At 36.7% G+C, this 25874-nt stretch overlaps 1 protein-coding gene across 3 annotated transcripts in view; it reads left to right on the top strand.

The window, feature by feature from the left end:
- SKAP2 (src kinase associated phosphoprotein 2) overlaps window positions 1–25874 on the top strand; it is a 116368-nt gene that overhangs the window by 47046 nt on the left and 43448 nt on the right. For all 3 annotated transcript variants that reach the window (XM_061996495.1, XM_061996497.1, XM_061996498.1), the window contains 2 exons: window positions 23739–23816; window positions 24560–24643. In XM_061996495.1, the coding sequence (XP_061852479.1) occupies window positions 23739–23816; window positions 24560–24643 (162 nt within the window). The remainder of the gene's footprint in view (window positions 1–23738; window positions 23817–24559; window positions 24644–25874) is intronic.

Genomic DNA, 25874 nt, shown 5'->3' on the forward strand with positions numbered 1-25874 from the left:
GCTAAAGCAGAGTCACCTCGATCGGGTAACACAGAAACACGTCCAAGTGGGTTTGGAAACCTCAAGAGGAGACTCTACAACCTCTCTGGGCAGCCTGTGCCAGAGCTCCTTCACCCTCACAGTAAAGAAGTTTTTCCTCATGTTCAAGTAGAACTTCCTCTTGCAGCTTTTGTCCTTTACTCTTTGTCCTGTCACTGGGCACCACAGGAAAGACTAGTCCCATCCTTACAACACCCACACTTTAGGTATTTGTAAGAGTTGATGAAATCTTCTCTCAGTCTTCTCCAGGCTAAACAGCCCCAGCCTTTCCTCATAAGAGAGATGTTCCAGTCCCCTTATCATCTTTGTAGCCCTCTGCTGGACTCTCTCCAGAAGTTCTCTGTCACTCTTGAACTGGGAAGCCCAAGCCTGAGTAGAGTGGAGGCGGGGACTCTGCACTTGTCCTTGTTGAATCTTATGAGGTTCCTTTCTGCCCAACTCTCAGGCCAGTTGAGATCCCGCTGAATGGCAGCACAGCCTTCTGGGGAATCAGCCAGTCCTCCCGGTTTGGTGTCATCAGCCAACTTGCTGAGGGTACACTCGGTCCCCTCATCCAGGTCGTTGATGAAGATGTTGAACAAGACTGCCCCCAGAACCGATCCCTGTGGAACTCCACTGGCCACAGGCCTCCAACACGATTCTGTACCATTGATCACCACCCTCTGGGCTCTGTCATTCAGCCAGCTCTCGATCTGCCTCACTGTCCACTCATCCAAGCCACACTGCCTGAGCTTTCCTATGCGGATGTAATGGAGACAGTGTCAAAAGCCTTGCTGATGTCAAGGTAGATGACATCTACTGCTGTCCCTGCATCTATCCATCCAGTCATGCCATCATAGAAGGCTATCAGATTGGTCAAGCAGGATTTCCCCTTGGTGAATCCATGTTGACTGCCTCTGATAACCATCTTTTCCTTCATGTGTTTATAGATGACATCCAGGATGAGTTGTTCCATCACCTTTCCAGGGATGGAGGTGAGGCTGACTGGCCTGTAGTTTCCCAGTTCCTCCTCCTTGCTCTTTTTGAAGACTGGAGTGACACTGGCCTTCCTCCAGTCCCCGGGCACCTCACCTATGCTCCATGATCATTCAAAAATTATGGATAGTGGCTTAGCAATTGCATCAGCCAGCTCCCTCAGTGCTCGTGGGACCATTGCATCAGGACCCATGGATCTGTGGGTGTCCAGCTTGCCTAGCAGACCCAGTCTTCCTCCACCAAGAGACAGTTCTCTTTTGTCCAGACTTTCTCTCTGTTCTCCAGTATCTGGGCTTCCTGAGGGCTGGTCTTTGGAGTAAAGATGGAAGGAAAGAAGGCATTCAGGAGCTCTACCTTCTGTGCATACTCCATCACCAGGGTACCCACGTCATTCAGCAGTGTGCTCATATTCTCCTCAGTCTTCCTTTTGCTGTGGATGTATTTGAAGAAGCCTTTCATGTTCTTCTTTACATCCTTTGCCAGATTTAATTCCAAGAGGGCTTTAGCTTTCATTGTTTCATCCCTGCATACTTTGACAACATTCTTAAGCTTTTACCAAACCAGCAATCCCTATTCCACATTCCACAGACTTTCTTCTTCCATTTGAGTTGTTTCAGAAGCTCCCTGTTCATCCACACAGGCCTCTTGTCTATTTTACCTGGTTTTTTTAGTCTTGGGAATACACCAGTCTTGGGCTCAGAGCTTTCCTGCTGTGTAACTGCAGTGAGATCATGGCCTTGCAACTGCACCCACATCTCCAGTTTCTTCTGCTTATTCCCCAAGCTTTGTGCATTCGTGTAGAGGCATTACAGCAGCTTACTTGAGTGTACATGTTTCTCTGGAGGGGTGCAAGAAGAACCTCCACAATTATGTACTCCCATGGGGTGGTCAGCCTTCTGCCTCTTGGCTTGAAGTTGAGGAGCATTTGTGACTGCTTTTGTTGCCATGACATATTTCTCTGTTGGATGGAATGGCGTGAGCACTGCCATTTGTCACCTCGCTCCCCGAGGCCTTTAGTTTAAAGCCCACTTTACCAAGTTGGCCAACCTATTCCCAAAGATTTCCTCACCCTTTCTGTACAGGTGTATTCCATCCCACCCTATCAGATTATAGTCATCAAAGAAGGTCCTGTTATCATAGAAGCTGAAACCTCATCGGCACCAGCCCCATAGCTGGGAGTTGAAATTTATTATTCATCTGTTTCTGTCAGCCCCCTTTCAATATGTTGGCCAATATGAGTACATGCATCTTAAATGAACTGAAATGTTATTTTTAATCTTCCTTCTTTGATTTTGACAGATAGTGCTGAATGGTGAGAATTTCTGTAAAATTGGATACGTCCTGTTTTTCTGTTAACAGCATAGGCAGCAGCTGTAGTTAACATCTCATAAAATACAGTACTAATAAATACAATTAAAATTATTTTAATGGACATTTTTATGTTGCAGCAATCAGTGTAAGCTTTCACAGTGAAGTACAGTTAGTACATATGGTATTGCTACAGTACTAATTATATTTATTGCAATGGCTTTTGCTTAGTGTTTCAGCCATGCTTTTGTGTGGTGGACTATTTCATAGAGGCATGCTCGTAAAATGTATGTTATGAGTTCAGTAGATATTAGAATAAATAAATGTTGAAGTTGGTTATAGCTGTCTGAAGGCCTCTTAGTTTTGAAATATGTTATCGGTCTTGCTCCCAAGGGTTTTGAGGATAACTGTGGCAATAGAATATATGTTCAAAGGAGAGTTTGTTGTGTATGGAGCTTTCCAAATCTGTTGATACAAGCTCTGTCATGTAGACTGCTTCTTTTTACCATTGTCACTCCTTGAGCACTTGAAGACTGCACACACAAATTGGGTCCTGTTGCAGTAGGTATTCTGCAAATAGAGTAAGCAAATATGTGCAATCCAGCACGGTGCCTAAGCTACTCGTATAGCAGTGCTTATGATATTAGTCTTGGAATGAGAAATAGTGGAGTGCTGTCATCTGCAGCAGTGCTCCTGGGCAAAATATCTCTTCTGAGAAATGAGGCCAATGAGCGTGGGCATGGTACGTGCTCAGCTTTGGGGTTATGGCTTTTGAGGACAGAGCTTATGTCTGGTATTGGGTGCCAGTGCAGGTGTTGTGAGTTTTGATTCGGAATTGCAGGAGAGTAGCTGATAAGGTTACCACAAGATGCTCAGTAGTTTATTACTTCTGCGTAGGTGTCCGAGTTGTTCGTTGAAACATTTATCAAACTTGTGCTAGATGTTGTACTTTAGGAATCCATCCCTGATTTGGAAGAGCAGATGTGCAAAGTAAAAGACTTCTGAGTTTCTCTCAGGTCTGGTTTTCCAATTTATTGATAGATTTTTTAGTTGGTTGTCATGTAATGCGTCTCATGCTGGCTCCTGCTGATGTGGAAGAACTGCTTCTTTTTAATTACTGATAGATATACTTTGGGATCTGAAACATTTAAAAATTTTTTGATATTAAAAAACTACCTGTGGTAGAGTATAGTGCTGAAGTCTGGGCCACAATGGAGAAGGAGATATTAAAAATAGAAAAGTAATAGGATACTTTCTGTTGCTCTTCTAATGAGATATTCAAAGCTGATCAGAGAGCACTGAAAGGAGAGAGGGTAAAGACAATAAATGTCTTCACAGTGACTGAATTCCTTGGAATATCATAACTTAGGGGAGGGGCAATTCCTGATTGATGGGCTGGATGTGGCTCCCCACAAAATAGCTGACCTGTTTTATAGCTCAGTCCCTGACACCCGTGCAAACCCCTTGCCTCTGCCTTACTGGGGAGATTGCTTGGGGATTCTATTTCTGTGAGTCTAGCTGGCAACAGGACCTGTGCCCAGTGGAGGTGGCATGCTTACTCATTTATGAGGAATGTGGCAGGAGAGTGGGGATATGTAGAAATAAAAAGCTTACTTGGCAAAGAATCTCCCTATGTGGAGAAGTGCCAATGAGTAAAGTGGGTGCACAATGTGATTGGGGTAATGCAGGCAGGTCAGCCCTTCACGAATGAAGGAGGCTGTTAAATTGAGCAGGATCTCAGGGAGCTGGGATGGAAAATATGGAGAAAGGAGATAAGGGGAAAGGATAGGAGTGCATAAAAGAAGGAAGCAGCCTAGAAAATGACATTACTGGACATAGGAAAGGCTCTGAGGGCGTAAGACTTGATGCAGAAGAATCGGTCTTTCCAGAGACAGACACTTGTGTCAGAAAAAGGAATGGTTGGATTAGAAAGAAATGGCATGGGAAAGGTAGTATCCTCCAAGCACATTTGTCTTCTAGCTTCTATAGAAAAAGTTTACTGTATTTCCTGTAGAGATTTCTGGCAATTCTAGGTGGATATGGGAATAAACTGAGAGTATCCCTCTAAAGCTAAGTAAAGAGAGATTAATCTCTTCTATATCTGTATCCAGAAGTCCCTCCATCTCCTCTGCCATCACGGGAGTGAAAATACCTGTCAAAAATATACTTAGATTTTTACTAATGGTGAGAGAGAGGATGAGTTTGAACAGCCTCATGTGGTGTTGATTGGTATTCAAATGTGGATTATGGGCAATGAAATGGTAAAGTAAAGCTCTAAGCAAGAGTATCCTAGGCTGAGTAGCTTTGAAACTACTAGCTTTGGACTTGAGGCCCATTTCTTGTGCTCCATATCTACGTTCCCAAACTGCCATTACTGTTTACGGCTATTTCTCTCCTTGAAGGTTAGAATAGGATTAGGAAATGAGGAGAAATGAGCATTGGAAGTCAGGTGAACTAAGGAAAGTGCAACAAATTCTTGGCCCTTCTCACTGCTGCTCTGGGATTGGAAGAAATATCTGTGAGTGGCTTGTTTTTACACGCTTCTGTTATTTTCTGCTGTTCTTAAGACATTCTATTGGGAAAGAAAGTATGTTTTTTGTGTTATAGCTTTTTAATGCTTTAGCAGTCTGATGTTCTTATGTCTGTTGGGATACCTGATCATGAAAGCAGGCCTTCAAGACAGGTCCTGTACTCAGTTTACTCTGGCACATGCAGCAAGAGTGGCACAGCATTGAAAATGTCCTTGTTGTATGTATGGTGTAGAGCTCATTTAATGCAAGTGTAGTAGCTTTTAGATAAGCGCCATAGAGGCTATGACAGTTTAGCCTGATACATGCACAGTAAGTCTCATAGCTTAGCACTTAGTAGTAATGTGGTAGATGATAGCAAAACCTGTAGTCCACTGCCCAAAATAAGAATCGTAGATTTAGAAATTATAGAAATCATAGAATTATTATGGTTGGAAAAGATCTTTAAGATCATTGAGTCCAACCACTCACCTCAAACTGCCAAGCCCATCGCTAAACTAAACTATATCCCTCAGTATTTCATTGATGTGTCTTTTGAATATCTCTAGGGATGGTGACTCCACAACCTCCCTGGGCAGCCCATTCCAATGCTTAATAACCCTCTCCATGGAGATGTGTCAACTCTACTTAATATCCGTACTAACAGGAAGCTCATTGCCACTAAAAATATAACTTTTTTCTTCAAAGTTATTTTGTTGAATAATCCTCCAAAAAAAAAAGCAGAATATTCTGAATTAGTCTTGTGTTGCTCACAGAGTCATTCAATGACAAGGATGTTATCTATTGATGACACTTGGAGATGGTGAATTATTTTAGTTTCTTCTTTTAAAAAAATATATGTAACACTTTATTTGTAGAGCATGTTAGGAAGACCATGAAAACTCAAAACCAAAAAACCCCAGAAAGTTACATGTAACTTTATGCTGAATTATGCAAGTTTAAAGCTGAGATCAGTTTGTTTAAAAGTGCAGCAGCTGTGGTGGCCCTAAGCACTTAGCAGTTGGGTGAGATGGAGGTGTGACATGCAATGTTGCTGCAAAAGTCTTGTTGTCAAAGGACTTTCTTTATGGATTTGTGAATTCAAGGCATGTGTATTATTACTAAAAAAACCCTGAGGTTATGGTGTCAGTTTTTTATGGTAAGGGACAGCTGATCAGTATGGAGAACTGTGCAGTTTAGTCTGCGGCTTGTATGTTTTTGGTTTACTATATTAGTTGTTCATGTTGCCTGTGTATTTTCTGGTGTGGGAAACATGGTTTGTACTAAACTTCACTAGTGAATGCCAGTCACAAGCTTTGAAAGATGTGAACAATTTCTTCTTTTCTAGCATTTCTTTTTCATATTCTATCACTGATGCATCTGCTCTCTCTAGTATTGAATAAGTGGTTTCCTGTTAGAACAACTGACATCTGGAAGACTCTTCACAGTACTTCACATAGCAATGTTCTGACTCAGCCATTAGTTGTTGGAGCACAAATCGAGGTCATCTCAAGAAATCTGTAATGCCTTTTACTTCTAGCAAGAGCTAGCCTGAAAATCTGCTTAATGTTGTCATTCAAAATTTACATGGTTTCATTAGACTTATTAAAAGCAATGAAAAATGCAGCAGTACGTAACACTGATAAAGCCCTTTCACCTTACTATTTCAAATCACGTTTATGGACGATGAATTTAGCTTCTCAGTAGCCCTGGGCAGAGGTATTATCTCCATTTTATGGCCAAGAAAACTGAGTTAGATTCAATGACATGTCCAAGGTCATACATAAGAGTGATAGTACTGGGGGGAAAAGTATGTCCAGACTTCTGTCTTAATTACATGATAATTTTTTTGAATAAACTCAGTGTCTTAGAGAAGATGCATCTATGTCTTTGTCTTTAGGGTTTTAAAAAATATATTGAGGATTAATTTTGCAAAACTTAATCAGTGTTTCCCTCAGAAATATGATTCTTGTGACTGAGAATATTAGCAATTCATATTCTTTTCTGTAGACTTCATTGCTTCCTACAAAAAATTTGTTGTAGTCCACTTTGGCTTGTTGTTTGCTGCCTTTGTGAAATAAAGCTACCCTCATTATTTAACATTCTTACATTTGCATATGTACAAGAGGGAACAGCTGCCTTCTGCAGGGATTTTGTGTACTCATTCATATTCCCACAGTGGTGGCCTTGTTCTGAGGCACACTGCTACCCTGTGGAAAAGTGGAAGAATACATGGGCAATAGACAAATCAGTTATTAAACATTGGCAAGTACAGCCATAAAGGGAAAAACATAACCACAGAGTTACATTTTCAAATCTGAAGCACATGCCATGTAATGATGATGATGTATAAAAATCTCTTCCTCTTGCAGTCCTCTTAAGTTTTTGCAAAAACATGTCTAATATTATTACTAAGAATATTAAAAAACCCCAGCATAATGCTTATTTCTCATTTGAAAATGATCTTGGCCTAGATAATAAATAGACTTTCCCATATCCGTGGACAGAAAATTATCTGTCTCTATATTGATATAAACCTGAGATTTCCAAGTGTGATCCAGACAACATTTCAGTTTCTAAAGAGTTGCAAATACCTAGGCAGTCACAGAAGTTTGGCCCTTCGTTTTTTATAACCCTTTTAACTGTGTGTTTTCTAATACCTCAACTTAGATTTTAAAGTTATTTTAAAACATATGAAAATTCAAATGACAAAAATAGATTAATTCTGTCCATAAACTGAAGTAATTAAAGTCCCCAGTCCATGTTGGACATAGAGAGATCTAAAGCTCTAGCCAGACATGTAAGAACACGTTAAATGTAATTTGTATACATTGTGTAAAAATGTAACATCTTACTGAGTTTTGAGAACTTTACTTTTCAGTTTTTTAGAAAAATGCAAATATATTCACTTTGCATTTGTCTTTGAAATTTTAAAGCAACTTAAGATAACTTTGAGGAAGAACTCTGGGACCAAGAGTATCCAATTTTAGCCCAAAGCATTCAGACATGTATATACAGAAGGTTGTGAAAGGTTAGAATGGAAAGTGTTAGAATGCAATAGTCAAAACTGGACTAACCATTTAAAAGAATATGAGTCTGAAGCATTTGTTTCCTTGTTGGAATTTTTTTCTTGCTATTTTGCCACCTTCTACTGTTTGACTTCTTGTTTTAATAATAGTAGATGGTATAAAAATGTTTTCAAGCAAGAGGACAGCACTTAGAGAATTATTAATATTCTCCTTATGGATATTTGAAAAAAAAAAAAAAAAAGGAAGGTCATAGTCTGACCTAGAGACCTTGGCAGTGTCCTTTAAACAAGCATTAATCATACATAGTCCATCAAATCATCATGTGCAAGATAACATTAGTGACCTCTCTGACTGAGAATAACAAATGACTCTTAATTTTCCTTTCTGTACATGACAGTTGTGTTGACAACCTCTGTGTACATTTTTTTGTTCTGTACCTGATCAGCTGATGATTCTCAACAGAAAATTCCTTGAGTACAGCTTTTCACTCCTATTTCTGCATGATAGGAACCTGTGTTGAGAGCATGTAATGGATTGGTCATCATATACATATTTTTATTTCTGCTGGGATGTCTAACAGCAAAGTGTTTCTGCATCTTTTATGTTGATGAAATGTCATACTGAACAAAGGGAGTTGGATTACATTGACTAGTTAAAATACATAAAATTAATAAAGCCATGCTTCAAAATGTGGTTAAAAGTACACCATACTGTAGCATTCGTAGGGAAAATGCATATTGCTTGAAACATTTTTGGTAATGTTTTTAGTAATATGGAAAACCTAAATTAGTCCATGCATCTTCTGCATTACCTGTAAATTGCTTAAAAGTTCTAAAGGGGGGAATTACTAGTTGTAACTGGAATTGTGATGTGCTCAGAGGTATGTCTTTATATGCAGTTGGAGAGTCAGAGTAAATATTTTAGAGCTAAACTGAAGACTTAATTGCTTGTCAGCTGCTGAAAAGGTCTTGTTAAACCAATTATAACCATGTGATGCCTTAGTCTTTATTCTGCAATGGCCAATGCTACAGCCATGCGATAGAGAAGGAATGCACAGGATCAACGTGCATTAAAGGGTTAACAGGCACCTCAGGCTATATTTTGTAACTGTTACTGCCTTCCCAGAAATTGCCTCAGGATTTCAGCATTCTGGTCTGTCAGTCTTGCTATTGCTCACCTGCAGTCTAATTGCTCACACTATTTTCCTTCTACCGTTTTTGTAGCCTGTCCTTAAGCTTGAGAGGTGGCTGCTTGGCAGTGTCCTGTACAGACCTGCAGCTTGTTGGCTGTCCTAATATTCATTCAGCCCTTCACTGGGGATTTGGATGCAAAAACAATATGCTGTTTAGCATGTTGAGGTGCTGCAGATCAGGTCTGGCCTTCCTTTGTCTTTCAGTGGTGGTGCCAACTACTAGTCTGTCTCCCCAAACATTTTCCTGATTGAATCTCACTGAATGGCAGTGAGACAAAGTTCACAGAAGTCTAATATGTTTTAAGGTTTTGCTGCAACTGCAGACCTTCTCAGTGACATTTGTTTAATTGTTTGTTCTTTTTGGCACTCATGTCATTTAGCAGCCTCTGCCACTAGTTGTGAAAACTGAATGGCTCGTAGGAGAATTTTTAACAGTAGAGAAGAATATCAGATTAAATCTCAGAAGACTGAGCAGCCTTAAGTACCATGTAACATCTTTATAACTCTGGTTTTTAGCCATGTTGCTGGAAGCTTTCAGGAAAACTCTTTTGAGTGGTGGTTTCAGCCTCCATCAAATGGTCAGTCAAGACTAAGTACAGGTGGTCTTTTTCAACCTGCCAGCTAGGAAAATTGTCAGCAGGAAAAAGTGACTCTCTTGATCAATGAGTAAAATTATTTTCATGTTCACCTCAGTTGCAATAGGTCTCTGTCATGCTTGCTCTTTTCACTGATTGGTAGGGGTTATTGCAAATTAGGGATGATTAGATGTGCTTTCCATAATCCAACTAAATATTGAAGCTACGTTTGAGCTGTAACGTTATTGCTTTAGTGAAGTCTCCTGTGAGAGTTTTGCCAGAGCTTTAAAATTCCTAAGCCAGATAATATTCTGTATTATAGAAATTAAAAAAAAAAAAAAGAAAAAAGAAATGAAGCACGTTCCAGCTCAGTGAGCTTTGATTTGTGAACATCTAAATAGCAGGAGAAAGATTTATTAATCTAAGCCACTATGCAGTTGATAATCCTTCTCATGCCTACAGAATTCCTTTTTTTCCTGATAGTCTTAAATATTGCTATGCTTTTTAACCAGTAAGATTCAGATTTCAACTTTTTTGCTGACTTGCTTCAAGGGCTGATCTAGAATTTTAGTTACAGAAAATTATTTCTACTCTGAATTTGAATTTCTGGTTGGCTAAAACTCTTCCAGAACTTGCACTGTACTGTGGTGTAAGATAGTAACTGTGTCCTACATCTCTTCTGCTTAACCTGAAAAGGACACTACAAATAAATGTTTAGCCTAGAGAGGAGGAGGCTGAGAGGAGATATGGTCACTCTCTACAGCTACCTGAAGGGGAGTTGTAGTAAGGTGAGGGTTGACCTTTTCTGTCCAGTAGTAAATGATGGAACACAAGGAAATGGGCTCAAGTTGCACCAAGGGAGGCTTCAACTGAACATTAGGAAAAAGTTTTTTACTGAGAGGGTTACTAAGCATTGGAATGGGCTACTCAGGTGGTGTCCCCATCCCTAGAGATATTCAAAAGATGCATAAATGAGGTGTTAAGGGATATAATTATAATTTAGTTTAGTGATGGACCTGGCAGTGTGAAGTTAGTGGTTAGACTTGATGATCTTAAAACTCTTTTCCAACTGTAATGATTCTGTGTGAATGAGACTGATGTGAAGTTCAGCATTTGCCCCCAAGTCTGTGTAGCCACAGCTAGCTTCAGGTGTTTAGTCAAGTCCCTGATTTTTAGAAAGATAATTGCTTCTTAAGGTGGAAGTGAGTGACCTGACTTGTTTTGTGCTGCAGCTTATCTCTTTCATGTTTCAAATGATATTTTTCAAGAATGACACTTTTCGGTGTTTAATAAACAAATGATAAACTTCAGGTTGTTCCATATTGCAATATATGTCTTCAGTGGTGTTTTTTATTTTTTGACTAACAAGATCTCAACAGTTAAACAAACAGAATAATTCTGTGATGATTTTTGAGTTGTCCATCTACGTAACAAGATTCTGTTCTGTTAATCTAAATGTCTCTGTTGGTCTTGCTTTAATGGCCTTGCCCCTTCAGGTTAGTGCTCCTGCTATAGCAGGTTTTTTTAATTAATTATCTTTCTTTCCCCCGTGGATCTATCACATCTATCTGTCTATCTATCCATCCAAATTATAAATCAAGCACATAGATTTTGTGATGTATGCTTTGTCTATACCTGATGACTAAGTCAGTGTTCCATGCTCTGCCAATTTTGTTTAAGTGCATTCCTGAATGTAGCATTTTTTATGCCATCTTTTTGTAGATCAAGAACTGTTGTTATGAAAACTTAGTAACTGAGCAGTTGTGGTATTCTAACACTGAGATTTAATTCTGCATGTACATGAAAGTTGTTATGCCCTGTGCTGATAATATGATGTCATACTACTTTGAAATGAGTTACCAAGAACCGTATAAACTATGACATAATTGGTCATGCACATTAACTTTTTGAGGTTTGACTTTATTTGTCTTTAAACATGGATTCTTAGGTTTGTACTTTAAAAAAACATTTTCGTATTTCCTCCTTTAAGTTGTCAATTTAGTTGTATAATCTAACTTTTGTTCTTGTATAGTGGCAAATTAAGCACAGAAAGCTTAGATTTGAAAGATTAATATGAATTTAGTGTGCAGCTAAGAGTGCTACTTACATTAATTCTTCTCAGTTGATTAGAAAATCATGCTTTGATTAATATTTGCATCTTATAGGAGTGGAAGACTCAATATACAGAAAAATCTTGAAGGACCACACCAATCTTAATTGTAAATTGAGTTCAGAGCTACAGAAGTGTATGTAGATGTAACTGTTTTGGTCTCAGTTGTAATTAAACATTCTTGTATTTTCCTTTCTCAACATAGGTTTCATGTTGACTTTTTTCTTTTTGTGTAATCTTAATTTAGTGCTACTTCTTCAGCTCATTTCTTTGAATAAAGGATGCTGATTTACTTGGATTTATACAGATGGCCATCTAATTTTTTCCCTTCATACATTCTTTGCTATTTTTTCCTGTTTCTATAGAAATTTCTAGCTCAAAAAACCCCAAACGTGTGACTTCATCATTGTAACAGTTTCTAACCTTATAAATTAAAAAAAAAAAAAGTCTGATACCTTTGAGGGACATAAAATATGACAGTAGATACTGCCTCCAAGAAATAAATGTGAAAGTGATAATATGTGTGTTGGGATCTTTATGAGTCTATTTGTAAACTTTTGATTTCTAAATGTTGCCTTCGGGGTCGGTAAGAAAAGCTCAGTGTTTGAAAGGATTATCTTGACAGCAATATGCTGGGTCAATTGTCAAGACATGTTTAGCATGGGGGATGTATTAATCTGCTATAGCTACCACTGTAAGGGGTTGGAATAAATAGAGGGCTCAAGCAGATGAAGAGGGATTAACTGTGTAAATTGAGCAAACTCTTCAATCACTAAACCAGTGATTTTACAAAGGATTAGTCTGCTTTTACAAATATTGATTACTGATTTGTTACTTGGAATGAAGATGATGTAACTTGTGCAGTTGCCATGTAGAGTGTTATGTGAAGTGTACATCATTCATATTAATAGGATTGTCGTAGTGGTACAGAAACGGACAGATTTATTATAGCAGCACTGTTAGCATTGTCATAGTTAGGGTTGCCTCAGCATTTCCATTAAAAGTCCCATTTTCTATTTTTTTTGGTGTTCATAGATCAACTTTAAAATTTGCTTTGTTGAATTTTGGCAATACCAGTTTATAGCTTTGGCATAATTATTATTTTCTTGCGCTTTTAAAGAGAACTGAACCAACATTTCAAACTAGAAGAAAACTGTGTATGATTAGAAAAATGTGTATGACTAAAAAAATGTTTGCAGATTTGAATTCTTTGTTTTAGTGCAACTTCTGACGATACTAAGTATGTTCAGTACTTCCATTAAGCCAGATTTGTAGAGTAGTGTATGTGTATTAATGAGTTACTATAAAATCAAAATAGCCAAGGAATTTTTGTATAAATGGTCTCTTTTGCTTGTCTAAAGCCTTGTTTGGCTTTTTTTTTTCCTGTCCTACTAGCTATCTGATAAACATTAGTAGTTTCTTACAACTCCCACTTATGTCCACAGACCATAATGCTCTCATTAAGTATTGTCCAGAATCCAAGCAACATTACTCTGTTGGCAAATTCAGTTAATTCATACATCTTTAATGTTACAACTATCTTAAGTTTCAGCAGTGGTACATCCACTGAGTGATTTATCTTTCTAATCCTTAGTTTGGATTTGTGTGTAGAGATAGGCTTAGGGAAAATTCAAGTGTAGTGTGAGAATCAAGGGGCACAATATGAGAGTTCGATGAATTTGGAAAAAATCCCATTGACATTTATTAGCTACTTTCTTGTTGTAAAAGTCTTAGGTTTTAAAAAATGCCCGTTTCTCTCAATGTGTCATCTTTTGCAGATATCACAAAACTCAATCACAGCTCTCCTCTTGATTCTTTTTTTCCCAAATTATGACAGAATATGATGGCAACTGGTTTGTGAACTTCTGATGTCCTGACACTTTGGGATTTCCCATGGTAGATGCTGAAAATATAGAAACCTATATTCATTTGCTGTAGGAGAATGCAAGATGGCATTTAGCAGCTAAATATAAATGATCCTGTTTCCCTTCTGTATTTCAGTCCCATAGATGATATCTGAATAAAATTTTTTGTTTCTAACTGCAAATAAGAAAAATAGTATTTCAAATATTCTTATTCAATACTAAAACCATTAAGAACTGTATAGTCATCAGAGAAAGGTAATAGTCACGTGTGAAAACGGAAATATATTCTGTAGCTTGATATCACTTAGAAAGGCCATTGAAAAAATAAAGTGGACATTGTGAGTGACTAGGTGTATCAAAATGAGATTTATGGGAGAACTGGAACAGTTGGTCTGATCTCTTGCTCAGAGAAAAACAACTCCTGACAGAGATCTTGTTGCTTGCATCTTCAAGTGTTTGATTTCTTATGGAGACTTTAAATTGGAATGGAAAATATTAATGTGGTCATTTAGAAGACTTGGAGTTGATATTTAGAAGATGATTCTTCCTGTCATTCTCAGCATTTCAAGGTATTACCACTGAAATTTACGAATTGAAAGCTTTCAGGAAACAGAAGAATAGTTTGCTGTCTTTTTACAGTGTTTCACTTTTTCTTTTGGTCCCATGCAATTACAGCAAAACAGGAGAGTTTTTATTTTCTTGTGAGAGGAGGTTTGAAAATAGCAATATGTTTTCCAACAACAAAACCTTTGGATTTTTATTACCTCTTTATTACCTCTTTCAGAATACTTAAAATGAAGACACTATGTTAGTCACTTTAGAGTTTTTTTACCTTTAACTTTTCTCGTGGTCTTGCTCTGTAGATTGATTTTTTTTTTTAATTTTTTTTTTTTTAAATAAGTGCATTGTCATTATTGTGGGACACTGTAACTTCCTAATTCTGCAAGCTGAGTGATATTTGACATGCATTTTCTGTGCTGCAGTGGGAAAACTTGAAAGACTCTCGTGAGATTTCTTTTTTTGTGTTTTTATTTCAAAAAGGCTTGTCTTTACATACAGACTGCAGGGTAAAGTCGTACCTCTATCTTAATCCAAATTAGGTTTCAAATGCAGAGGAGCTGTGAGTCTGATGGTTCACTGGTCACTGAGTACTTAAATTATCAGCAGTAGAGGAAATGTGTCAAAAATGAGGCAATGAGGCAGAACGTTCAAGCCACTTTGTGTTTGCAGGAATACATAATATGTGGAAAATGAAATTTGTAGCTTTCACAGACTTCATTGATATCTGCAAATGCCCCTTTTAAAGATGTTAGTCTTTTTTTAGCTGACTAGGGGAATTCTAATATCTTCCTTTATACAGATGAAAGATTTTTCATCTCCAACCAGTAATATTAACACTTTTTTTTTTCATCGAGGATACAGGCTGTTTGAACATTTAAAATGCTCAAAGGGTGTAAGTACATTTCCTTTCAGAAGCTTAGCAGGCCAAGCCTTTGGTCAGGACTCAGAACTTCACAGACTATACCACTAATCTGAGAGGGTTGCCACTTGGCTTAAGTGACTCCCATACATAAAGCATCATACAATTTGTGTTGAGGCTTTTCTTTGGTGTTTTGTGGTAGTCTGAGAACTTCCTTGTTTTCCCTGGATTTCTTTGGTATTGCTCACTGTATTTTCAGTGTGTTACACTTCTGAGAGCAGTCATTAAAATGTTCCTCTGCTTTAAATATCTCTATCATGGATTGAAGTTCACATTGAGTTATTTTCCTGTTCAGCAAAATTTGGCACTTTTCAAACTGTACTGTTCTGGTTTGTTTGTTTGTTTGTTTCTTTCTTTCTTTCTTTCTTGGCTTAAACTAGCTTAAAGAATTAGAAACAAAAAATCTAGGAAAGTAGGTATACACCACAGAGCATGCTTAGGAGAAGATACAGGGAAGAAATGGGGAAAGGATAAAATTAGGAGGACGAAAATTTATATGCTCTTTGTTTAATGGATGTGTGATTTGTGAAGAATCTAGCTTGCATGGTATTACCAAAATTTGGGTAAGAGTCACGGAGTTCACATGATTTAAGTTGTCATAGATCTGTCAAAATGTTGTTGAGTGGTAAATACTTGGATTACTAAGAGGGTGAAAATAATTTTTAAATATAATTTGAAAGTTCATTGTTTAGCTTTGCAAGAAATTATATTTGGCAGTTTTTCTGCCAAAACATATTAAATTCTTCTCATGTTCAGTTAAATAGTTGTCATTGCTTAGTCTCTATTTAGGCTTATTTGCTGAATTAAACATGCCACTTGCCAAAAAACGAAATTTTAGACTCAAGGTACTAATTAAAAAACCCAGAAAAGTAACAGAAAACTTCTAGCTCTGAATACCATAAGTTTTTTTTAAGGTGTTGTGATATGTGGTTATATGCAAGGGATTCTTATGCTTACCAGGTGGCTATTTTAAAATAGTAGCAAACTGCAGTGTGCAATTGTATTGTAGTGTTACCTTTTCCATTTGTTTTAGATGTTAAGCTGAAAATTCACTTTTTCACCTGGACGTATTAAATGCTAGCTTTTAAGTTGCTGTTTGATAAACTTATGGGACTTTCTTCCTCTTAGTCATCTGGGAATACAGGAAACATGATGTGGTTAAAGATTCTATCCATATGCAATTTGACATCATGCTGGTCTTGCTCCAGCTGTGGACTCTTTATTCCTGGCCTTTTAATTTTCTTTGATTAGCTAACAGCACCTTCTGTGGTTCAGCTATCGTGTAGATATTCTGAGTCTTTACTTAGTGTTTCTAATCAAAATTGTATGTGTGTGTTTGTCTGTGTGGCGATGCTGGGAAATTTCAGCTTGCCTGCATCATTTCATGAGAATTTCCAGTACCTCTAATTGATCCATGATGGTCTGTTTTGACTTGCTTCTGTGTGCAATGCAGAGGCATTGTTTTTATCTCTGTGTTTTCTTGCATACTTCATTTCACATAACAAAGCATAAGGCTGAGCTTCTTGTTGTGTAGGCAAAATTTGTATTGTCAATCTCCACAGACGATACACTTTTCTGTTAGATGTAGTGTGGGGACCTCTGGGTGATTGAAACCTTTATCTCATGCTGGAATGATTAATTAAACTTTAATGGTCCTTGGAGTGACTTAAGCAAAACTTTTACATCTCTGTGCCTTATATTACAGTGATGTGAGCAGTAGACCCTGTACAAGAGACTTTTTCTTCACTGTTCTGTCTCCTGTCTTCTTGCCTCAGAATGTTTGAGAAACAGCAGAAGCAGGAAGGCTGCTCCTGTTAAGCGTGCAGTGGCCCCTTTTGTAACCCTGGGGGGTAATGCCTGCTCACGGTAGAAAACATTACGTTGGGTTTTTTTGGCCATATGTAATTTGTGACATTTTAATAATTACATATGTGAAAGTCAAATCTGGACCAAGGGGTAAAAGCCATGAATTCCTCTGTACATTAAGGTCCTATGCAAAATGTAACATTTGATTTTAGAACAAATTTTAAAGGCAACAAAAGAATGCATTAGTCTAGGACTATACTGGTTTATAAATGTGATGTTAAGTTTGGATGATGAGTGTGTGATCCAGGATAATTCCATTAGGATGTGGATCCTGGTGAATGGAGTCTGACTGACTGACTCCTGTAATTTATTGTTCTTTAATATAAAAAAGTCTTCGGCAAAGACTACCTGGACTTGTGCAAAGCACTTGACACTGTCCTGCATGCCATTTTTGCCTCTAAATTGGAGAGATGTGGAATTTGATGGACAGACCACTTAAATAAGGAATTGGCTGGACGGTTGAACTCAGAAGAGTTGTGGTAAACAGCTCTACATCCTAGTGGAAACCATATCTAAATAGACAGTTATGTAATTAGTGGCTAAATGAATATGACAGAGATAGCATGTGGACTGCTTATAAGAACTAAATATTTCTGTAGATAATATGTCACAGGTTTTTTCAGGCTGCCTGGCCCACTGCCTTCAGCTGAGTTTACAGGAAGGAAGGGAGGAGAAATTCTCATACTGCTCTCCTTCCAAGGGAGAATTCAAGGAGAAATTCTCAGCAGTTAGGCCTCTGAGGGTGTGGTGTTAGTATTTGAAACCCAAAATTCATATATCAAATTAGAAAGAATTAAAAGTAGAAGCAGATGATAGTTTAAAAAGTATTTTTAATGCACTGCTGACTATTCTTAGAGGAATATATATCTATATCTATATAATATAAAACCCCAATATGTCAAAACCTAAAATGATATTTATTTCCCTGAATGTAACGCATTTTCTTTAACATTTATTTTTTTATTCTTGCATGTTAAATTCATTCAGAGCTATTAGGCTACTACATTTGCAGAATACTGAAGTAGTCTTTGTAAAAGTGTTCAAGACAATTAATGAAGTGAATGAGATTTATATGTGATCTTCCTACTGTTAATTTCTCCTTAATCAGAAGACTCTAGGAAATGGAATTTTAAAAAATTAATCTTCTCTTTCGTTTCACAAAAATATGTAGGGGAAAGGTATACATGTGAAAGGGAAACACCTTCTCTTCAGCCTAGATTCACAGTGCTTGTGCAACAGATGTGACCCCAGTGTATTGCTACATACAGATTAAAAGATAATTGAATCCCTCTGTAGCAGCTATTAATGGGTAAATGCTGTATTTCCAGATCAAAATGAAATGGAAAGATATAAAGAATTTTGGGAGAAGTGTGTGAGAAAGGGGATGAGAAGGAAGAACAGATAAAAATGTGTTTTGTGTTGCTAGGAACACTACCCCTTCTTTGGTCAACTTTGACACAAATATTTTTTCAGAACATCTTTGCCAATTTAGAATTGCAGCCTGAGAGAGATCATAAAAGCCCTGCGCTTGAGGACAAAAACTCCTATTTTCTGTGTTTTAAGGGATACTTGAAGTAGCAACTCATTTTTAGAGAAACATCTAACTTCATACTAGCTTGCAAGATACACCTTCATATTGCCAGTATTTTTCTTCTCTATTTTCTAGCTTTTACTAACAATAATTCAAACAGGAATGGATTTCAGTTTCTCTTTTTGTGTAAATGGATTTTCAGTGCAGCAAAAATGAAACTGGAAAAACATTTTTCAGTAATAATGTCTATATATGTTTTTGAGTTGAAGAAACATAAAGAAATAGTGATAACTGTTTTCTCCTTATAATCAAATCAATGTACTTTGTCCTGACTGTTTGCTTTTACAAGGACTGAAGAACAGTAACTTATTTGAGCAGGAAATCCGTACGATTATAATAGTTAAACCTGTTGTTTTATACTAGAAAACAAGCTGTTATCAACTGCTCAGCTGTTACTGAATTACACTTATCTCCCCTTCACCTGTTTAACTTCGCATAAGCATGCTAAGCACCTCTTTACAATGCATTGACCTCTAATTATTTCTTTCTTTATATATCCCTTAGCCCACACTGAGGAAATAAAAAATTATTCCTATTGGTATATTGTGCAGAACCTAGTTCTGCAACCTAGTTGTGTTTTATTTATTTTGTATATAGAGTGAAATTTTAACACCTTTGGGTCCTCCAAGAATCAAAATGCCATGCATAATAATTGAATTTTGTGCTTTATCAGGTTAAGTGGCACCGATAAAACTGATTTTATGTAATGGGCCAAATTCACTATTGCAGTAGGGTGCAAAATTGCATAATTCAGGTTTTTGACTGGTTAATTACCAAGTTCTCAAAAATTGTAACCATAAGCTGTACTCTGAGGTCTTTCTGAAGTCACAAGGTACACTAGATTTGTGGGATTCACGCCATGGAACCTGTACGTTAATACACCTACATTAAAAATGTTTTTTTGAACTCCAACAGTGAGTGGTAGAAAAGCTGGCTTTATGCTTGAGTGAGAGCATTCTATTTTCTTTTCAATGGAGGAATTTCTAGCCTGGCAGCAATAGCATTATAATAACTGCCAGCTGCTGACTTGGCACAAGAGTGCCTAAAACCAAGAGGAAGAGCCTTGTGCATTGTATGTGTAATTTACTTTTCTCTAAAATGTGAAGATTTAGGCCTCATAAATATTTTGATCTGGTCTTTGATGGCCTTTGTACACACTGGTCTAGGAATATCATGTGGAGCATAGCTTGCAGATTTTACTTTAGAGTACATTGAAGTGTTCCCACAATGATAAGAAGAGAAATTATTCTGGGAGATTCATCTGTGAGTGGGTGGTCAAGAAAGAAGAAAAACCTTTAATGTTAAGCAGATGGACCTCACTTATTTTGTGCTGCATATTGGGCATGCAGGATAATCATTCCCCCAAGTATTGGATAGTATTGATCTGATTTTCACACATAAAGCATAAAGTTCAAGATATTATTTGTGAGGTGAAAACTAGGAAATGGAAAGGAGACTTTGCATCTTCAACACTGTGCTTACCCCTGCAGTCAGAGCAATGATACAGCAGAAGTACTGTCTGGAAAAGTACACAGAGGCAATTGTACATTTCTCCACCTGTAAACTCACACCTCTGCAAGTCACAGAGCACTTCTGGACTCACAGTGCTACCTTACTCTTTGTTATTTAAAATGGGCTTCAGCTACTACGGTGTTTAACATCTTTATTTCTAAATCCTTGAGAGGTATCTAGAAGCAGACCATAGAGGTGTAGGAAGTAGGTAGGAAGACATGGTGGTCTCTGCTAGTCAGGTTTTGGGAGAGAAATTTTTCTCTGATCTAGTAGTCATATTGACCATAAGTATCTGAGCAACAAACACTGAGCCACCAGAGAAAGTTAATGCCAGTAGATGTTATCTTGCATCCCTAGGATGCAAGTACCTTCCATCTCTATATCTCATTTCTTATAGCGGACAATCTCCAGTAAAAACAGAGGAAGCCAAAATTCAGGCCATTTCACCTGCATCTATGAGGGAAGAGAAAAATTTCTCTTGTCCTGAAGACATCCTGGGACATGCCTGGGAGTGTAGTATTTGGGAATTCAGAGCTCTAAAGTCTAAACGACTGTGTGATTTGAAGCAAGTTGTTTAATGTGCTTCACAGTTCTTTATTTAAAAACCCAAAGTAATGCCTTCTTTCTTGGCAATCTTTCTCTGTATTAAATAGATTCTTTGTAGAAGAAACTGTCTTAGTCAAAGTCCCGTGCAGTAGTCCACTACTGAGTCTCTGATCTCAGCTGCTGGTGTAGTGTAAACAAATGCTGCTTTACTGTAACAAAGTCCTGCTTCAGTGCAGCTTTTTTTTTTTTTTTTAAGGAGGTTTGTGCCAAGCCTGATCTATTTCAAATGAATGGGGAAGCAACATTTTGATGAAAAACAACTGCAAAAAGTAACCTGCTATGCAAATTCCAAACTTCCTGTTGTAAGTTAGCACATCTGAGGATTGCAGTTCACTCTAAATCCTGTTTGACATGTGGACAGGAGAGTAAAGCAATGAAAAAAAAGGAAGAGAGATGGAGAGGTGACACAGTTTGAGAATCCTCCATGCTGACTCTAGGCAGTAGCTGAAAGGATGATGTCATCCTCTCATCTTTCTTCCCCCAGTTATTTTTGTTGCAGTGTAAGGATAAGAATATATCCATGTTTGTGTCTTCTTCTCGACACATATGCACAACACCTGTGGTTAATGAGAATCTGAGAGGAGGTGATTCTTTCCTTTATATTTTTCATACTACTTATTCTCCCTCCCCTTCTTTATGGAGATACAAGGCAATGAAAGATGGAATTTAGCCAGACTTATGCTTTTTCTTTTATGTACAGCTGTATATGTCTTGGGATATTGCAATTTGGTCCATTTCTCCTGCCCTTCCACTAAAGTTCCATCATATTTTTCAGTTCCCAGGCTAGAACAATGGGAGACCACCTTTTTCATGCAGATTCTTTTCCTCACAAGCTTTCCGTGTGCAATGCAAAATAAATGTAGCTTCAGAAAATGTCATCTTCAGATTTATCCCAACTTGTCTCAGCAGAATTGGAAAAACTGAGAGTGGAATTTTGACTCTCTGAAGTAGTCAGTTCAGATGATCTTCTACCTACAATCAAAATAACATGGACTCCCTAAAACATGTGCTTCTCTGGGACTACACGTCCCATTTGATTTGACTGTTCACCAAATGATCACTTGCCAGGTTTCCTCATCAAAACCCAAACTGATAGAAACAACAATGTACAAAATCAGATCCAAATAGTGGTTGAAATTCTTAAATTAAACAAAAAAGAGTGAACTGGTTTTGTTTGTTTGTTTAGTTAGTTTTTGTGTCTTCCACATCTGTGGGAATACGCTGTTCTAAAATGAGCCCTATTGGATGAGGTAAAGCTGGAAGTGTTGCACACTGATGCCTCCCAATGACCAATATAAAGCAGCACACTATGTAAAACTCACCACCACTCATCATCATTAGATCATCTTTTTAGGTAACTATTAAACTTATCACATACTAGCCAGAGAGTGTCTTTGTGTTAAATTCTCATTTAACATTGTGCAGTGATTACAGATTATCAAGAAAGAGGGGACAACTGCATTTTATAACGTACGTGCATGAAGCCAATAACTCATATTTTTTAATGCAGTAGTAAGAATTCCCTAGAAGCTGAAATAATACTGAGTGTGCTCCTAATTTTTAAAAATAATTTTAAAAAAATCAGTAGAAACGTCAATATATATAAAATTCTACCTACAGCTTTCTGGTATCCAACAAAGTATTTTGTTTCTAAAGAGCCAGTTCTATTATTTAAGGAGTGATTTCCCATTTGGAGTATTTTCATACTGTATAAAATTAACATTCTCTGTCTCTTTTTCCTATCTCTGTCCTTTCACAACTGTATTTAAATAGAGACTACCATAAACCAACTCACTTGTATACAATGATTAAAAAAACCCCCTATTTTAAGGAACAACCTAAAAACCTAGGAAGTTGACATCACCTTCCAGAGACAGTGTTCTTGGTTCAAGGTCAGACAATTGATCTTTAACCCACGTTTCATAGTTTAAAGTGTTTGTTGGTTTTGTTTTTTTTTTTTTTTGCACTAGTTGTCGTCTGCTGATATCAGTTCTTTTTGGTATGTTGATATTGGTAAAACTTAATGAGATTACCTATATTTTTATGAATAATTGCTACCTTGTAAACTTGCCACCTACCTACAGTGACTCTTATGAATATTTGATGATAGAAAGTACTAGGAACTTCACTGAGATGCTGACAGCAGCACAGGAATAGCTTTTTGTGTGTTTTTCTGCTTGTGTTAAACAGTATGGCACTTATATATGTGTCAGTAGTTAGGCACATCTAATATTCTTGTTCTTAACACTAGGTGTTGCATTTAAATCATAATTCTGTTGTTGTAGGAGGGGAAAGATGCAAGATGGAGGATGCAATTTTTAACATCCAGATTTCTATTTTAAGTTGAGGCAGGGCGAGTTTCGTGCTTCTAGCTGTGTATTAGCAGTTGAGGAAAAGGAAAAAATGCAGTGGAATGTACCATTTTGCAGACGCAGCCATGTTCAAAATCTAAAATTAGTATCTGTAGATCAACATTTTTGTAGATTTCTGTGCAATGTATTTACTCTCTGCAGCATTGCTTTATAGATACTATACGCATTGTGTTATATAGCAAATTAGGGAACAGCAGGCATCACCTTTTATCGTCTCTTCGTCTATTTTCTTTTTTTGTACACAGTGTAATAGAGGATCTTCACTTTGTATGTTTTTTCAAGATGTTATTGTAGGAAGCTGGCATTGAAAAACACATTCCTGTTTTGTGTTGACTTGTGGTATTTGGATTTGTTTGTATGTTTGAAAACTTAACAGCTTTTGCTATCCAACTTGCCTTACAGACCATGTTCAAAACAGAAATGAATGTTTTCTAAGTTGCTGTAGGTTGTTTAATTATGTATCTTACCTTCTGAGACTTACAGGGCTTGCTACACAGCTGTATTTTTCTTACTAAAGTGGGGAAGACAACAGCAACAGCTCTGACATTTATAGTTAGAGGGGTTTTGTACTTAAAATGATCTGGCATGGTAGTTACTAGAATAATTTTTTCCAGTAGCTCCTGCATATTGGGAGTGTAAAATTTGTAAGTTTATTATGCTACTACATTTTTCTTGAAAAGCAGTGCTTTACAGAATTTATTTTTCTTTCAGGGAATCAGTTTCCTCCCATTGCAGCTCAGGATCTTCAATTTGTTCTGAAGGCTGGATATCTGGAAAAACGCAGAAAAGGTGAGTCTAACTGTCTTTGTGAAAACTAGTGCATATTATATATCTAGGAAGTCTATATGTCAGTATTTGATGTTATATACATAAATAACTTTATACAGGAGTGATAAATAAAATGGAATAGAAGCTGAAATGTTGAGGCATTATTACGCAAAAGAAACACAGCACATAATTGCCTCTGTAGCATTAAAAGAAAATCTTATTTTTGTATCGACTAAAAAAAATCATGCTCTGAAATTTCACTGTCAGCCATAATTCAGAGACTTTCAGATATTTTTGAAGAAAATATTAGGAACATATGTGAAAGTACCATATGTTGACTTCATGTTTCAGTGAGCATCAAGATTTATTTTCCTTCAAGAGGGCAAATATTGATCTCAGCTTTAGTTCAGTCAATATTTACCTTGATTCAATAAATCTTATATTGTCACTTTAATACCCACTTAATGCTGCAATAACTCTAGGAAATATTTAGGAAGTTGTTCATTATTTCCTTATACTTAATGTTAAACATGACTTCTCTCTTTGTATGATTTCAAATTCCCATTTATTTTCTTACCACAAATTTTTATTTCTGATTTCCTTTTCAATGCCATACATTTATCTTTTTTATGTCCAGATTTTGTTTCCTTTCCTTAAGGCCTTTCCTATCTCCTCCTTCTCCTTACCTCAGCCTTGAAAAGAAGTAGTATGTTTGTGTTCAATAATGACATGAAATGCTACAACACAAATTATCTTAATTACAGACCACAGTTTTCTTGGCTTTGAATGGCAGAAACGTTGGTGTGCTATCAGTAAGACGGTCTTCTATTATTATGGAAGTGACAAAGGTAATTATAATAATTACGATAATCTTTAAAAATGATCTTTTAATGCATGGAAGAGTATGAAACCTTTAGTGGAGATGGTAACTGCAAATCTAAGGTCATTTTAAGAAGGCAAAACTTCTTTTAAAAGAATAAGTAATTCTTCAAACGGTGCTGTGAATTTGAAAAATATTCTTCAGAATATTTACATCATGTGCTTATTTTCTAAAAAGATTAAGTTACTTGCAAAAATAATTTGCACCAATTAAAGCTAGATACTAGGTGTGATATTATGCTGGTACTCAATTCATTTACTTGATATAAAATGTTCTGTCCGAATAGGAATTTGATTTTAAAACACCCTCTTGCAATAACACGTTTATAATTCTTTAAAGATTATTCTATCCAGGAAAATGTTAGTGTAAAAACCAGATAGTGGTGTTCCATGTTTCTTTCTAAATAGCATATGTTCTGAAAAAGCTAGAAATGAAGTTATACATTTAACTAAAAACCAGTTGTGGAGACTAAAGCTAGCTTCTGAAGGTGACTTTTAACTTTTAATGGCCAGTTTAGAACGAATCTGGCAGATATCACTTTGAATCTTAAAATTCAACAGTGAAATAAAACACTTGAAATTGTGTGCCAAGTGTATTTGATATTTAAGGGTAAAACAAATGATACAGAAATATATTTGAATACAATTATGTCTTTTCCCACTCCCAAATACTTATTCCTGGGCAAACTTTCCATTGAAGCTTTTTTTCTTCTGCTTATGTTTGTGTGACTTTTGAGATTATTGCAGGTAGTTATTTTGTGTTGTTTTATTCAAAGACTAATTTAATTTGGTCTAGTTTGTTTTGTTCCTCAATATGCTGACTCATTGGAACTCGTCCTGTCTTTAAAAACAAAAGACATAAAATAAGGGTCTGTTATAAGTCTGGTTTTCCTCTTACTCCAACATACTCTGTTTCCAGAGTTCTGTTAGCATATCTGTTATATTTCTCTTCTCTTTACTCTTTCCTTGGGACTTGTAGATCAGTCAAGCTTCAAAAACATAAATTATTTTATTTAAAAATTTTGAGGAAGTGTGGCCTGACACTGATTTGTCAGTGATGATTCATTTATTTCTCTGTAAAATTATCTTGTGCTATTTGTTTATATATAGTAGTACATTGCCTAGTACTTAAAAAAAAAAATCACAATTTTTTTGTCAGAATGTATTGTTAGCTCTTTAAATCTTTGTGTTTTCATTTAC

The sequence above is a fragment of the Colius striatus genome, chromosome 5 (genome assembly GCF_028858725.1).
Source record: "Colius striatus isolate bColStr4 chromosome 5, bColStr4.1.hap1, whole genome shotgun sequence".
Lineage (NCBI taxonomy): Eukaryota > Metazoa > Chordata > Aves > Coliiformes > Coliidae > Colius > Colius striatus.